The sequence below is a fragment of the Mytilus trossulus genome, chromosome 8 (genome assembly GCF_036588685.1).
Source record: "Mytilus trossulus isolate FHL-02 chromosome 8, PNRI_Mtr1.1.1.hap1, whole genome shotgun sequence".
Taxonomy (NCBI): domain Eukaryota; kingdom Metazoa; phylum Mollusca; class Bivalvia; order Mytilida; family Mytilidae; genus Mytilus; species Mytilus trossulus.
This window is the reverse complement of record NC_086380.1, coordinates 65,659,370-65,677,395: the sequence shown is the minus strand read 5'-3', so window position 1 is coordinate 65,677,395 and position 18,026 is coordinate 65,659,370. Positions and strand designations below refer to the sequence as shown.

At 31.7% G+C, this 18,026-nt stretch overlaps 1 protein-coding gene across 1 annotated transcript in view; it reads right to left on the bottom strand.

Annotated features, from left to right (window-relative positions):
- The window catches only part of LOC134727869 (uncharacterized), a 36,162-nt gene that overhangs the window by 9,192 nt on the left and 8,944 nt on the right, over window positions 1–18,026 (bottom strand). Inside the window, exons 5-9 of the mRNA XM_063592263.1 lie at window positions 17,780–17,834; window positions 17,125–17,204; window positions 16,431–16,533; window positions 14,426–14,534; window positions 9,464–9,516 (exon numbers count right to left, since the gene is read on the bottom strand). Of these exons, the coding sequence (XP_063448333.1) occupies window positions 9,464–9,516; window positions 14,426–14,534; window positions 16,431–16,533; window positions 17,125–17,204; window positions 17,780–17,834 (400 nt within the window). The remainder of the gene's footprint in view (window positions 1–9,463; window positions 9,517–14,425; window positions 14,535–16,430; window positions 16,534–17,124; window positions 17,205–17,779; window positions 17,835–18,026) is intronic.

Below are 18,026 nucleotides of genomic sequence, written 5' to 3'. Positions count from 1 at the left end.
AGTTAACGCCTGATTTAGTATTCTCATGATATTTAATTAATATTTGTCATTGTTAAAATTGACTTTATTTATCTACAATACGCTTTAATTGTAATAATTTTGATAAACATATTAATTGTCAAATGTCTGAATGACAAAAATGACTTCTTTAAATTGTGCATTTAACTGTGTTATTAATTCCATATCAAAACGAACCGTCAAAAAAGCAATTATAGTAAGCTTTGAATAATGAATACATTACATATATTATTTGGACAAAATGCCAGAATTACTGATGTTTTTAACATGGCTTCCATTTTTCCCCTTTAAGTGTAGCTTTCTAACTAAAATATCTATAGTAGAATAGAAATTCGATGATCAAAAGAAGATTTGATATATCCTCCTTCGGCTATGAGACAGCAAACAAACGAGAAAAAAAAACCAACAAACTCTGGGTCAATAAAGCGTGTTTGCTGAACATCGATTTTTATTTACAATTTTAGAGATGTCTACGGTCTCCTCAAAAGTCATAAATCGATTGAGAGGGGTAAGAACCGACTAGCAAATAAATCTGAGGGATAAACATGAACTTTAAGAGGAAAACATGAACATTGAAGTGCAAAAAACAAAATGCCAACATAGCTACTTTTGCATAGGTACTATTTCTGTACTTAAAAAATGTAGAACTAGAAATTTACTTTTAATATTTAGTACTTTTTGTTTACCTAAAACTATTTTAATATTTAGGTATTCGTATTTTACAGTACTTGATTTGTACTCAATACTTTGGTACAGAAATAATACAATATTCCTTGTCTGCAAATCATCACTTTAAGAGATTTGGAATAGAAAAACTTTCAAAATGCTGAAAATGTAAAGGTAGTAACCAAAAATCTGTAGTACCTAAATTTCTAGTATAAGAAAAGTACTGTAAAATACAGGTACCTAAATATTACAATAACTTTAGAGGAACAAAATAGTACTGAATATCAAATGTAGATTTCCAGTACTACAAAGTTTTAGTACAGAAATAGTACCTATGCAAAAGTAGCTGTGTACATGGAAACGAATTATTTGATAACAACTGCCAAATTCTTAACTTGAAACAGGACATTTTAAGAAAAAAAATGGTGGGTTAAACCTGGTTTAATGGCAAGTCAAACCGTTATTAACCCTTTCATATATGTTTCTGTAGATTTTCTATACAAAAAAGAAAATACCATTACATGTATATCTTAATAATCCCGAACCAATAAAAGATATGAATAAATTGAAAAGAAATCAAAAGATCTAAAACCGATACCAAATATGTTTAAAAAAAAAACAAATAATATGCTATAACATAAGACAATGGCTAACTAACGCATCTTGACATAATTAGCCGTATTTTGAACGCAATAAATGAAAATTTATAGCTACTTAAGATATGTTAACCACCTGAAAATCAAATGGTCGTCCTCTGAATAAGTTATTTTTAATTTTATAAATTTAATACTAGTAAATGTTTTAACCGAAAGTATACTCACTTTCCTTGTATATCAACATTGGCTTCTGTTTCATGTTTACAATAAGTTAAACTGTCCTTACATCAATCTAGACTCTTAACTTAATTAAGCTTTTGACAAATTGCCTCCAATTCAGATGGTTACTAAGTATTTACATGAAGGTGTGTTAAATCTCTCAATAAAGGTAACCAATTGAAATCAACTAACCATTATCATATTATACACCTATTTCATTGCGTTGATCTAAATCAACGAGTCGTCTCGAGATATTTAATAAAATTATAGTAAAACGTATTTAGTTGCATTCTGGTCTGGAGCTGGCATGTCAGTAACTGCTAGCAGTCCTTTCTTAATACATGTATCATTGTCATTTTGCTTTGTTTATTTTATTACCTATTCTTACCTCGGACTCTGTACTTATTTTAAATGGAGTTGTACTGTGCTGTGTTTATTCAACATTGGCTACAGGTATAGGAGTTTCAGGCCTCCCACATGCATGTTTGCGCCTCTGGTCCTTGTCGTGTTTGGTTTTTAATTTAAGTTCATTTATATGTTTTGGAGTGTAGTTTAACGTCCATTTTCATTAAGCTAGCACACATTTTTATTTAGGGGTCAGCTGAAACCTGCCTCGCGTTTTGAAGACCCATTACATGTGTGGCCTTATACTGTTTTCTGTTCTGTGGTAGCGTTTACGTTCACGTCTCTTTTGAAACATTCACCATTTATATTCTTATTTTTTTAAATAATGAATACAACATATATGTAGTTTTTGAACAAATTACCTTTCTGACTGCAATTTTGAAGATGGTTCCAATGTTTTACCTGAACTTCCTGAAGGTATATATTTTGTTTTACCAAGAATATCAATAGAAAGAAAAAAATATGCGATTAATGAAAGGAGACAGAAAACAAATGATAAAAAAAATACTTACAGGGAAAATATGAAGCATTTACAAAACATTTAATTTACGATTCTAATTATTTCTACTGTTCCCATGAAGGCTCAAATGTAAGGACTCAATAAATAGCAAAAGGACTTTATGTTTAACATTGCCAATATGAATATATTCACAAGGACATCATTCGTAAATATAGCTCAACATGCAGACTTCTTATACGTTCAGGTATTTCACATCCAATTTTTTATGGAAATATTCTTTATAAAGCACAAAGGTGTCAGTATTCACCTTAGAAACTAACAAAACCTTTGAATAGACTTATTAAGAAGGGATATAGTTACGATACTGCTGTCAGGTCATTAAAGATTGCATATGTTGGCGTTAATAGTGACTCACTTATAGGGTCTTTGCATCAAAAAACAGTTGTTGGCATGACACGGGTTATATTCTTCTCATATATGTTATGATGGTATGATACTTAACCCCTAACGGGAAGGATTGTGCCTGATGTTCATATGATGAAATCATAATCTTTCAGTCAATTTTATTGCAGTCTGGAGCTGGCATGTCAGTTAACTGCTAGTAGTCTGTTGTTATTTATGTATTATTGTCATTTTGGTTTTTTCTTTGGTTACATCTTCTAACATCAGACTCAGACTTCTCTTGAACTGAATTTTAATGTGCGTATTGTTATGCATTTACTTTTCTACATTGGCTAGAGGTATAGGGGGAGGGTTGAGATCTCACAAACATATTTAACCCCGCCGCATTTTTTGCGCCTGTCCCAAGTCAGGAGCCTCTGGCCTTTGTTAGTCTTGTATTATTTTAATTTTGGTTTGTGTACAATTTTGAAATTAGTATGGCGTTCATTATTACTGAACTAGTATATATTTGTTTAGGGGCCAGCTGAAGGACGCCTCCGGGTGCGGGAATTTCTTGCTACATTGAAGACCTGTTGGTGACCTTCTGCTGTTGTTTTTTTCTTTGGTTGGGTTTTGTCTCTTTGACACATTCCCCATTTCCATTCTCAATTTTATAAAGTCACTTTAGAAACTATTGTGAATTTATAGAATGAAATTAACGGTACCAATTTTGTAACAGAAAATTTCAATAATAAAAAAATCCGTATTTTCATGCCAGTACCGAAGTACTGGCTACTGGGCTGGTGATACCCTCGGGGACTAATAGTTTACCAGCAGAGGCATCGACCCAGTGGTAGTAATAAAATTAACGGTACCAATTGTCTTGCACCAGATGCGTATTTCGACAAAACATGTCTCTTCAGTGATGCTCGTTGCCAAAATATTTGAAATCCAAAGCTTATTTAGAAGATTAGGAGCTATAATCCAAATAGTCCAAAAAGTATAGCCAAATCCGTGAAAGGAATCAGAGCTTTGCATGAGGGAGATACATTTCTTAATTTATAACAATTTCTAATATTTCAGTACCGAAGTACTGGCTACTGGGCTGGTGATACCCTCGGGGACTAATAGTCCACCAGCAGAGACATCGACCCAGTGGTAGTAATAAAATTTACGGTACCAATTGTCTTGGACCAGATGCGCATTTCGACAATACATGTCTCTTCAGTGATGCTCGTGGCCAAAATATTTGAAATCCAAAGCTTATTTAAAAGATGAAGAGCTATAATCCAAAAGGTCCAAAAAGTATAGCCAAATCCGTGAAAGGAATCAGAGCTTTGCATGAGGGAGATACATTCCTTAATTTATAAGAGTTCTAAGTTATGCAAATGTGAAAATTTTAATTAATTCTTCCTACAAGCGGACAGGGATTATTTTGTCCCCTCATGGGATCAAAAAAACAGTAATTGACTGGTTATTTTCTTACCAAATGCTAAATAACCAATTAATTAAAACATATGTCTTTGTAAAATCTAACATAGGAAATAAGCTGTTCTAAATTTTTGAAGAGAATCGACCACACCAAGATATTGTTAAACAACAAAACCCAAGCTGAGCTCAAGCAAAAGCTATACCGGTGTAGTTTTAAAACTTGGCTGTTTGAATAGTCTTTTGATATTTAAGAATATTTTTTCAATTTCTTTTTCAAATCCCAAAAATATATCAACTTTGAGAATTTTGATCGAATCTATGCATTAATAAATATCCACCTTAAGTACAAGGGTGGTGTTAATAAGGAATCTAAATAGAAATAGAGGCTCTAAAGATCCTATATCGCTCACCTTGGTCTATGTGCATATTCAACAAAAGTCACTCACCAACATTGTTGACGAAATTAGGATTCATGACAAAAAATAATAGATCTTGTACTGCTGATCGTTTTGTCCTTTTAATTTCTATTTTCTTTTTTGTTGTTGTTTTAAAACATAACAAAAAGTACCAAAATATCCTCATTTAATGGCAATTACTCCTGTAACGAGAGACAGTCTACTAACAATAGGGGGTTATAATTTGGCTTGATTGCCTTCCCCAACATTTTTTTGTTATTTAAAGTTTGTATGTATCATATAAGACAAAAAGCTACAAATTGGTAACAAGAGTGCAGACGCTGAAATGTCTTGCCTTCTTTACTAATCATTGATATTATGTTGATAGTTCAAAATATAAAGCTTTAACAACTGTCACATAAACTTAACATTAACCAAGAAAACTTAACATTGACCAATGAACATGAACATGGGGTCAAGGTCAGATGAACCATACCAGACAGACATGTACAGCTAACAATTCTTCCGTAAAACAAATATAGTTGACCTTTTGCTAACAGTTTAAGAAAAACAGACCAAAACACAAAACTTTCACTGAGTTATGAACCGTGATAATGAGATCAAGGTCAAATAAAACCTGTGTGACTGACATATAGATCATAAAATATTTCCATACACCAAATATAGTTGACCTATTGCATATAGCATTAGAAGAAAAGAAAAAACAAACTCAAAAACTCAACTTAGACCACTGAACCATGAAAATGAGGTCAAGGTGAGATGACACCGGCCAGCTAGACATGTACACCTTACAATCATGCCATACACAAAAAATAGTAGAACTATTGCATACAGTATATAAAAAAAGCAGACAAAAATACAAAACATAACCATTGAACCATGAAAATGAGTTCAAGGTCAGATGACACCTGTCAGTTCCTTACAGTCCTTCTATACACCGAATATACTAGACCTATTGCTTATAATATCTAAAATACGGACTTGACCACCAAAACTTAACTTTGTTCACCTATCCATTAAATGAGGTCGAGGTAGAGTGAAAACTTTCTGACAGGTATGATGACCTTGCAAGCTACGCACATACCAAATATATTTATCCTTTTACTTATAATAAGAGAGAATTTAACATAACAAAAATCTTTTTTTTTTCAAGTAGTCACTGAACCATGAAAATGAGGTCAATGACATTGGACATGTGACTGACGGAAACTTAAACTTTGTAACATGAGGCATCTATATACAAAGTATGAAGCATCCATTTCTTTCACCTTCTAAAATATAAAGCTTTTAAGAAGTAAGCTAATGCCACCACCACAGCTGCCGCTGTCGGAATACTATCACTATGATCTTAGATGTAGATCCTTTCTTTCTTATTAATTTTGCAGTTTAAAGTTTCTCTGTATCTTTTTAGATTTTAAGATATATATATCCAAAAACAAACAAAAAATGGCCAAGTTTTGTCTAGTAGGAGAAGATTTCTCTAAAAATTAACAGATGATGAGGGACAAAGGACGACAAGCTGTGAGAAAAGCACAATTGGCCCTTTGGATCAGAGGGGACTTAAAATCACTTGTAAAATCAAATAACAACTCAGGAACTTATTTTTTTTTTAAATGGTATTGTCATTCAAATAATAAAATAACTTTCAATATTAAAATGCTCCATTGTATATAACCTCATGTTTTGCTTTATATATTGTGTATTCATACAATGCATTGTTGTAGGACTTGATACTATTTTGCACGTCAAGAATTGTATATAGTTCTTAAAGATTTTAAGTTCTCTCATTATTAGGGACCTCAGTGGCCAACAGAGTTGGGGTAATTGTAATTGTAATCGTTAATCAGCTGTAATTGATTACAATTTTTCAAGTAATCATTGTAATCATTAATCAGCCAAAAATCTGATTACATGTAATTTAATTTAATCAATTACTTTTCAAAATACCCTGTAATCCTGATTACTTTATGATTACATTCTGATTACAATGAAAAAAATCTTAAACTGTGTTTATGGTCAGTAAAGGAAACTTTTTGTTATTGTTATTCAATTTATATTGAACATGTTACGATAGTTTGGCTTACTTTTTTTTTGATAAAGCATGACAATTGGTTTGTATACTTCATTTAAAAATAAACTGTTACAGTATTGAAAAGTCATCAATAGCCTAAGAAGAGTCATATAATACAATTATATGTTTCTGGCCTTAGTAAAAGATATTGTACATTTATTCACAATTTAAAGATGTACATGTACATATATATATTTGAGTTATACTTTTCTTTGGTGTCATCCTGGTTTGCCCACTTTTGATTACATGTATATGTAAACATAGAGGGAATAGTTGTTTTAACAATTATAGTTTATTTCTGAATTATAGTCATATTTTTTACCTTTTATTTTACCTGTAAATGTTCAAAAGAACATTATACAAAAGAACATTATATTCTGTTATTAAATCAAGGAAAGTGTGCAAAACTTTCTAAATTTTATATATTTTTGGCAGGAAAATTTATTTTTATTCATACAAAAAATAGGAAAAATGTGCACTTGAAATGAACTAGTTTTCCAATTCATCAACAAATAGTTTTAATTATTGGTACATTCTGAAAAAGGGTAAAAAGTACAAGAATGAAACTAAAGATTTATTAGAATAAATCTCATTGAATATCTTTAACTTTATTTAACTTATCTTTTTTAAATTTTAATAAAATACACTGTTCTGAAACTTAATATAAAAAATATACAATTTATTCTATCAACTAGAATATAAATGCAACTGTTCAATAGCCAAGCTATAAATATAACACAATTTACACAGTAATCTGCATCCAAGCTAGCATTTTCTTTAAAAAAAAAAAAAATAACAACAATAAAATATTTTTCGATTATTAATCATGATTGCTATCAACACCAGTTATAACTTCAACCAGAAAGGCTATTTACTGACTATGAAACAGCAACCAACAACGCAGCACGAACAGTGTGGTCAGGGGTTTATGTGAAAGGCTGCTACTTCCACTTCACCCAGTGTATTTGGCAATAGTCACAGAAATATGGACTACAGTCCTATTAAAAGTAAAATGAAGACATAACTCAACTGCAACAAGGAGCCGCAGTACTACCCCTTGTTCCACCCAACCTTGTTGAGGAAGTTTGGCTAAACACTAAAGAAGACATTTGAGAAACTGAAAATATACTGGTTACAACTTCATTTACAGAATACATGACAGAGTTCAGGATTGAAAGCTACTGTTTTCTATGGAATCACTATTACACATAGGGCCCACACCACAAATCACTTGGAAGGATGGCACAACAACCTTAAGAAGATACTCAAACATGCCCACGCAAACATCTACGAGATCATTGAGCTACTGAAAAAGACACAGGCACTAACAGAATGCAACGTTATCCAGTATGCAGCAGGAGGAGCCCCGCCCCCAAAAAGATGACGATACAGAGTATAAGAACCAGCCTCCAACTACTGAAAGAAAGATTCCAACAAGGACTTATCAGCGTGGTATATTACTCTCACGCAGCCGATGATCGATTCCATCTTCTCCATTTGAACTGGACAATGAAGTGAAGATTTGTAAATATCATGTTTTGTGACTTTTGGTTGTATTTATCCTCATTTTACATATTTACTTATACAATGCATTTATAAAATTGATTAATTTATTAAATTATGTTTGCAATAAAACAGATCTTTTATTTATGTATTTTTATCATGAAAATAATTCAGAAACTAATGAATAATATATACACTTTTGTAACTGAATATCTTTTTTTGTTATTTGTTGTGTACATGTATGTTTGTTGAATAAATTTATATTAAAATAAAAAAATTTCTATACCAAAAAACAACCTGAATATGCAGAAAACACTTACCAACTATATACCTGACCATACCTAAGTTGGAACAGACTATACAATTGTATGCTCATTAAACCTTTTGTCTTTTTTGCTTTCTTTACTAATAGATAATTGGTAGAATTAAAAGTGGGCAAACCAGGAGTTAACCCTTAATTATAATCTTTTGTTAATGTTGTGATTTTTGTCAACTTTGAATTGACAGGTATAGAACCCAATTAAGGTTTGTTTTTATTGCAATTACCAACTGAGTATAGCTGTAGGACAATATATATGGTAAAAGATAAATCAGACTGGCCAAGTGGTCTAAGTAGTTACTACTGCAATCACTAGCCAGTCAACACTGAGGTTGAGTCTATTAGGGAGCTACCATTTGATTTTTATGGGGGGGGGCTAGGATGAAAAATTTTGTCCTGCATTTTTTTCAGTTGTAATCTCTGTCCTGCCTTTTTATTTTTCACTATATCCAGTCCTGCTTTTTTTATGCAAGTGTCTCATCCTGCCTTTTTTTAACTCAAAACTCCTGTCTTGCCTATTTTTTTTCAAATTTCATCCTTATGGAATTTCTTTATTACAATTTCAAAAATGTTAAGTATTTTATTTACATTTATTTCTACATGTTCTATATCACATTAAAAATATTCAAATATCGTCTGCAATGTTTAGGCATTGCCTGATAATAATAAATTCATTCATCACATTCCTTAATTTTGATGTTAGTAGAGAATGACCAACTTTATACATAGCGAAATCTGTCTATACCAAACCATTATATCACAACATGTTTCTTCCGTAATCTTTACAGTGAAGATTGAATGTGAATTTAATGCTAACCCCTAATCAATCCGTAATCAGCTTGGTACACTGTACAGAAATATTTTCCAGCATCATAATGTATTTTTCTTGGTCAAATGATGCAATATAACCCCTGTAGCTACTGACACATTTAATGAGTCCACAAGAGGGTGCACATTTTGCGCAGGATGTACACATACATGATCATCACACAAAGAAGATATTTTAAACTTCATTCCTTTTTCTTCATTGCCTAAAAAATAAAAACAAAACATAATATGTTTATTGAAGAAATAATAGTTATACACTTGATTGCCAGAATGCAAAAATGAACTTAAATATGTTAATGAGTGAATTATATGAATATGCCTTGGTAGGTCAAGCCCAGTTAATACCAACAAATCTCCATGTTATTCTGGAATTATCTTGATCAGGAATAGTAGAAATAAGCTTAAAGTTGATCAGACCACAACTTCACTAAAAATACATTAAACTACATTAAGATTGGTAATGTTAAACCAATATTTCTTCTCGAAACAGACGTCTTTGGTGAATCAAAGCGCGAAAGCGCTGTAAAGGCAGTTAATTACAGGTTGTGTGTATTTCTAGTCCAGTTATATCATTATCTTCCATAGAGCAGAGGTGGTTTGTAGAATTTAAGATTTAGAGTTCTTTTGTACCTAGTTCACCTATATCTATAGTCTACTGTTAACAGTATATTTTTTGTGCCTCGCCATGAAATGCATTTTTAGCCATGGCCTTGTCAGTTTGCTTTAAATTTATGAGTTTGACTGTCCCTTTGGTGTCTTTCGTCCCTCTTCTTTAGACATAAAAGAACTTTTCCTTTTCAATATAAATAGACTATTTTTAATTATTGATTGTATACGCATATTCTATGACTCCCATAAAAAATAGTTCACAAAGATTGACTAGTCTCTGTACTGTGTGTATAGCAAGAACATCAAGTAAAATGTAACATAATGGTAAATGTACATACTAACATGTCAACTTTTTTGATGACCATACCTGCCAACTGTCAGTATTTGCAGAGTATTTCCCCCATCAAGAGCAATTTTGTCGACTATTTAAAGAAAACAATTAATTCAACAATGGCTATAAGCGTGTTAATGCAAGAAGAAGCCAAAAACCACATTAGAATATATTTGAAGGGAATCCATGACAATCGCCCCATTAGCAAATAGCCCCACTTTTTCACTAACTCGCCCCACTTTAAAAAAAACCTGCCCCAACCTGGATTACCAAATCGCCCCACTTGTGAACTGTGATAAATCCTGTTAATATTACTCCTGCCAACTCGCCCTACCTAATAGAAAACGATAATATCTAGATAAATATATTATTAACCAGGAAGAATTTAGTAATGCCAACTCGCCCCACTTATGTAAAACGATGTTATACCGTTGTATATAAGTAAAATTCTGTTAATATTACTCCTGCAAACTGGTCCCACCTAATGGAAATCGGTGAAATCTAGATAAATATATTATTAACCAGGATGAATTAAGTAATGCCAACTCGCCCCACGTATGGAAAAGATGTTATCCCATTGAATATAAGTTCAATTCCTTATATTGCCTTATGATACAGACGCAACGTCAGATATTGCTTCCATTTAGTGTAACAGAAAAATGACGTTAAATTGGACACGCGCTTTATATTATTATGCCTGCTTTCCTTTGGGGTAAATGCAAAGCATAACACAATTAAAAATGCCGTGAATCCAATCCAATATGATTTTATAATCAACATAGGATATTCAATTTTACTGCTAGTAATTATGTGTTTTTGGAGGAATATTGCTGCATTATATATTCAACCCGAGTATGATTCTATTCAAGCAGTGACACACAATACAATGTAGCTTATACTTATGATACTGAAGTTTTCTAACTTTTTGGTCGTCTTTATATAGATGTGTATTTTTCAAAACTGGTGAGTCCACAAATACATCAATGTTGAAATATTTTGTATAAACTGAACACAGTTACCATGACTCACCGTGGCCAAAAATGACGAGTCCCTGGACTCGCCTTCAAAAATACTTAGCGAGAACCCTGATTTAACATGATTTAACCAATTTCACATGTGGGGCGAGTTGGCAGGAGTAATATTTAACATGATTTAACCAATTTCACATGTGGGTCGATTTGATAAATCAGTTTGTGGTGTTTTTTTTAGAAAGTGGGGCAATTAGCCAGTGGGGCGACTTGTCCTGCTTCCATTTGAAGGCCCCCTTGAAGTTTTTGTATGACTATATGAACCATCTTTCACATAAAACCCCCATGTGCATTTTGAAAAGTTGGCAGATATGTTTCTAACTCCAGGCAAAATCTACCGGTATGAATGAAAAAGAAGTTTTCAATTAAGGCTCTGTGGCCATAACAGCTGTCTCATTAGCATTTCAACCACTTCCCATATTTGCAATTAAAACAATAGAAGAAAATTATTCAACGCAAAAACAAAACTTACTTGTAAATATGAAATTCTCTTTACGGTATTAGTTTTTCTCATTGTTTGAGATTGTACAGTAGTACCTGTAACTGCTTATACCTATTTCTTATTCACTTTTGCTTGATAAACTCACTAAATATCATATACATTGTACCATATGTATTTTTATATGCATTCCAATAACATGAACAATTGCAATTCAATTATATATACCAAAGCAAAATGAACTGCACCACTTTCATTCACTAGTATGCATCTTTTGGCAAAATACAAGTTCTTAGATGACACAATTAATATAATATATATTTATTGATAAAAAAATAAAATTTAGTATACAACTCTTTAACAGGTATAAAAAAAGCACAGCTGTGTCATAAATTGTGAAATCTGTGCTGAAAACATAGACATTGATGGTATTTGAGTAATTCCATATGTGAAGTTCAACATTAGCTCGTCAGTTGGTGGTGGACAGTTATAGTTCCTTTCTGCAGGCTAGGATGGATGACTTTTCAGAAAAACCAATTTCACAAATCAAAACTTTCCTCTAGATTTCTCCTACAATAATCATCCAGTTTAGTTCTTTTGTTTTAATTGGACACCATCCTGATTTTTAATTTTGCAAACCATTCAGTCTCTTGCTTGCAAATGGTGCATGCAAATGGTGCATGAAAATAGGATGGGTATGGCAGTAGACAAGTCTCTTTAAAGTGGGTTTGTGCCCTGAAAAAAAGTTTTATAACTTAAGTTTAATTGAAACTTGTGCAACACATATACCTAAATAACTATATAACATATAACATATATACATTGTCATTGATATTTTTTCAGAAAGCCTGAGGCATAGCTCATGAATTCCTGTCATTAGACATTACATCCTAAATTAACATAATTACTGCTAGAATAATTATCTGTATGATATACGTACACTATCATTGTACAGCCCAAGTCTTCAGTATATATAATTGTTGCATTCATTCACTCCTGTGTTCAGTCGTTCAAAAATATTTAAACATCAACAAATGAACTTTAATAAAGACAAGAAAACACTAGAAAAGATACGTACGCAGCAGTTAGTAATCATCAAACATCTGATGGATAACTGGATACCATAAGAAGAAGTACATACAACCCGTGTTTAAGTGTATTTGAAAGAGAAATAAATCTGGTTAAACGATGTAAAAAGGAGAAATATATCTGGTTAAACGATGTATAAAGGAGGAAAAAATTGTAGATATTGCATTACGATGCGTTCTACCTAATAGCACGTGGATATGTTTACATATTTAGACTTGACCCAGTATGACCCGTACCTTGTAGGTCACCGCCGTCGTTTAACTGTTTAAACACTTGACTACAGTCGTGAATAAGCTAGACAATAAAAAGCTTAAGTCTGTACTATTTGTGTGAAGTAAATGTGTTTGTTCTGTACATTTAAATTGTTTTACCTGATAACAAGGACGTATATCTATCCGTTTCCTTCTCAATACACTTTGTCAAATTCTTCGAGCTTCTTCAAAACATACGTATTACTGCGCCGGAAGTGAAAAAAATATGAGAAATCCTCGTAAAATAATGCTATTTTCAATTTTGTTGAATCCATTTTGTTATATTATTATACAAAGATAAAAAAAAAGTTACGATTAATTATGAATTTGCATATCATTATACGGAACGTTTATGGACTATTTTTTAAGTCGGTCATTTTGTCGGGAAATCATGTACACATACACACGTAGATTGGCTGGTACCCGATTGTAATGTTACACATCAAATATATCAAATAGCTAATACCCGGAACGTAGTACAGGGAACCAGGATAATAAGTAGACAACATACATAATTATACCGAAATTGAAAACGCTTTACGGTTTCTCGTTCATAAACCGAATTCCGCTTTGAATTATAGAAGATGCAATATTAATCATGTTCAGTCGACTTTTCATTGTTATATCAACGTCTGAACTAATTAAAGAATCTTTATATGTCAGATAACACTTGAAATTGACCCGACCTCTTTCCTCACGGAATATACAAATAATGATAGTTTGTAGTCAGGTTGACTGCTTATAATGCAAATTACACACTAATAGCAAGTTCTACAAAACGAACAATACACACTGATCGTTTCTTTAGTCCCCAATGTAAATGAAAGAAACAAAAACCATATCATACCATAAAAAGAAGAGGAGAAATTCGAACATTTCCGGATCTATTTCTGGCCAAAAGACCCCCAGCAAAGATTGAGTATGAAAAGATGAACCTCATGACTTAAAAGTCAGGCCTTAAAGCACTGCCTTTAAAAACAAAAAGTACATTAATGTATGTGTATTTAATAAAGTGGCAATTTTTTTTTATTGTGTACTAGAGAATATAGTCAATATTCAACTTTAACCTGATTCATCTCCATCTTCAGTGAACCGTGAAATCTGAACATAAATCTGAATTGGCATCAACTTTTTTTTATTTAAACTTCAGATTATAATAAACATAATAACTGATTTTAAAGTTGATGTGACCACAATTTAATGATAAATTTCTCTAAACAAAACTTATAACTTGGTACAAAATAAAGAATTGACAGAATCACACATAGATTTGAAATTAAAATAACCCCTTATAATGTATGCAGGGAATATAAAAACATTTAAAATTTCAGTTTATCACTGATACTTTTCAACAGCAAAACAAACCTATGATCAGTAATGTTGGGTGTCTGACCTGGTACTGTTCTATAGGTATGCTTATGTTTTCCTCATCTAAACTGGCTCCAATAACTCTTCCACCAAAACCTTTCCATTCCTACATAAAATTTAAAGACACAATACTATAAAGTGACAAATCAAGCTATATATACAAAATTGAAAATAGAATTTCTCTTATGCTGACTGATTTGTAGATCTTGCTTTGCAGATCATTTCTACTGTTCACATTTTCCTTTATCTGTATACTTTTCTGAAAAATTTGCAGCAATGCAACAAATAAGTAAAAACAAGTGATTTAGGATAAAAACTATGATCTGATGACAAAACCTTATATAGGGAGTCTCAATCGAGACATTGAAAATTTTGGGAAAAATAGAAAGTTTGTTTATCTTGATATTCTTTACATTTTCACTCAAGCAATATATATTATGGTTTTCCAGATATTTGACAATATATTGCATTTCATACTTATCATTTATTTAAAGCCATGGTAACCAGGTTTGTTGATTCCAGAAACAATAAAATGCTTTGCTGAGAGCAGACTGATACAACCACAGAGGTTAAACCCTGAACAGTTGGCACAAATTTGGAAACAGTATTCAAGCTTGATACTATCTGAATTTGCAAGGCTTAATCTAGAATTTTTGAGAGGGAAAAGTGACTTCTCCTTCGACAAGAGAGATGGGCGAGTTGGTCAATTTCTTGGAGAAGTAAAATTCCATTACTGTTTCCTTTGCACAGTACTTTCGTGGACATCATTAATGGAAAATTGTTTTATTTTTGCAATTAAAAATATACTTGCAGTGTTTTATATGAGTATGATATTGTATAAAATGTATCAATTGAAAATTCTTAATAATAAGGTTCAGACAGTGTAGTTGTTATTCTTTCATTTAATCTTTTGTGCTGTCAACTTTAAATTAAGTTTGTTGCTTGCCTAGTAATATTATCATGCATTAATCCCATGTGCATCTGCTTTAAAAAAAATTTTTTACAAAGTCCAGAAAAATATGAGTCCCAGGTTATGTGATGACTTTATATTGACTGGGCAATTTAATGTTTATCATCACATGTCATAATTGTGTAAAATATTGACTGTCCAGGACATCATGGCAGCTGTAAGTTGAGAATCATGTGAAAGATTGTAAGCCTATATATATAAATGAAAATAATCACTTTTTTATTCATCAATAAAGAGCTAATTTTTATCATTTTGTTAAAAAAGACATCTCCCTCATTTACAACATGACTGATGATCACTAGCTGGTCTTGTTAGTACGTTTGCAATCAACTTATCCATAAGATATCTTTCTACCTTTTATATTTCAATTTTTGATAAAAGAATATATTACATCTTCCCTTCATTCCCACTCTAAACCACTCTTAACCTATTGATTGGTAAAATTGATCATCTTTTGATAAATAAAAAGAAAACAAATCAGCTGAATTGATTATGCAATGTCCTCAGATGAAAATAAAAAAAATTGCACTGTTTCTAGTTTTGAATGTTAAATCCATGGATGTTCAAAGTCGGTGTTGTATTTATTTCATTTAAACATCAACAGTATTAGGCCTGGGTCGCTTCTGAAAATTTAAACAATAGTTTGATTGAAAGTTGTCCACTGAATGGTGACAAACTTCAAGTGATGAGAATATGTCACTTGGCACAGAGAAAGGAGCTAAATATAAATAACATGTGTGTCTGTAAGAAAAAATGTGTGACGAACGTGATGTTATTTTGTCTAATTTAGGTTTCATATGTTTTTGACTGAAAATTATTCATTTTTCTTTAAGAATCATTACTATTCATATAAAGACTGTCCCATAAAAACAGACATGAAACCCTGGGAGGACACTCTAAAATCTAATCAACAGGTGGGTGTCAAGTACAGTGAAATTGCGAGTGAAATTATAGGTCGATACCCCATTTTGAAAATGCATATCTGTACGGTTCAATGCATGTTCTTTTGTAACAGACCTAACAAGAACTTACCTTTATAAATTTGATAATGGATTCATCATTTCTAACTTGTGATATGTTCATAACTTCCATTGCACCAGAACTAGCTTTACTGACCATCGGTGTTAGAGAACATCTGTAAAAAAAATAACACAGAAAACATAAAATGAATCACAAAAGCACAAAAACAATTTATTCACAAAATGAAAAATTCTTAAAATTAAAAAATCTAGTATCCATGAAAATATAATTCATATTCAATCTACATAAATTATGCAATCCACAAGAAACAATTTTAAGTATTTTTAAATTGAATTAGCTTCATATATATAGAAATCTTTTATTCAAAATGCAAAACATAGGCAGTCGTTTCACTGATTTTCTTACTTTTTAAAATAACTCATAATAAGGTTTCTTACACCAAATAACCCCTCTCAGAGACATCTTGCCTACAAGTCTGAGACCGATATTGATTTGTAGGAAAGAACCTCACTCAATCATAAATTTTAATATTAAACTTAACATGCTAAGAATTATTGTGGTCATGTTTAGTTTGCCTGACCAAGCAATTATTTTAAACATTTGAGTAAATTGTTACATATATCAGTGATGACAGTAGCTTAACCAGTTCTTTTAGACCAGATAACCTGACAAACAAGAAAAATACAAACAGAACTGAATCTTAATTTTCCTCGGAGTTCGGTATTTTTGTGTTTTTACTTCTTACGTATGAACTGTTGGTAAAACAACATGTTCCACACCAAGGAAATGACAGGATCTTAGTACTGCTCCTAAATTATGCACATCCTAAAACAAAAGAAAATATGCTGTAATCTTTCAGATTTTAAGTTTAGCCGTGTGTCTGTTTTCTTTTTAAATAATTACACGTTTTCCTATTTAATTTTGTCAATAGTTTTTTTTTAACTTTATTTGATTTACTGATTGATTGGCTTTTAAAAACACCATACACCACTATTGAGATATTTTGAAACGATTAGTTTTTATTGGTTGAGGAAGCCAGAGTGCCCTGGGGAGAACCACCGACCTTTGGTAGGAAAACTGATAATCCTTAGTTAATAAAGATGGAGTCAAAGGCACCTCCTTTGTGCAGGATACTAGCTCATTACCTCAGTGTCAGGATAGTAAATCAGAAGATGGACTACTTCGACCAAACAAAAGAGGCCCCTCTAAAACTATGAATGAGAATTAGAAAGTTGAAATTATTTTTGAAAGAGATAAGAACACAGTCTATGTAACTATGTAGGTACAACTTTTTGTGTGCCTATTGATCAGTCACTAAGAAACATCATTATAAATCAGTAAACACACTCAACAAATACTACAGAAAGAAGCTTTTTTTAATTTTGAGGTCTACAACATACCTTTACTCTATAGGGCAGTAACCAAACAGGAAAATTGTTATTCATATCTTCTTTCCTGAAAAAATCAAAGAAGGTTTAATGACAAAGGTTTTTCAATCAAAGAAGGTTTAATGACAAAGGTTTTTCATATCTATCAATCTTTAAAGTTCCTATAGTATTAACATGATTAACTAGAGGCTCCCAAGAGCCTGTATCGCTCACCTGACTCTATTTGGGTTTTTGAATTCATATAAAAAAAGATAAAATT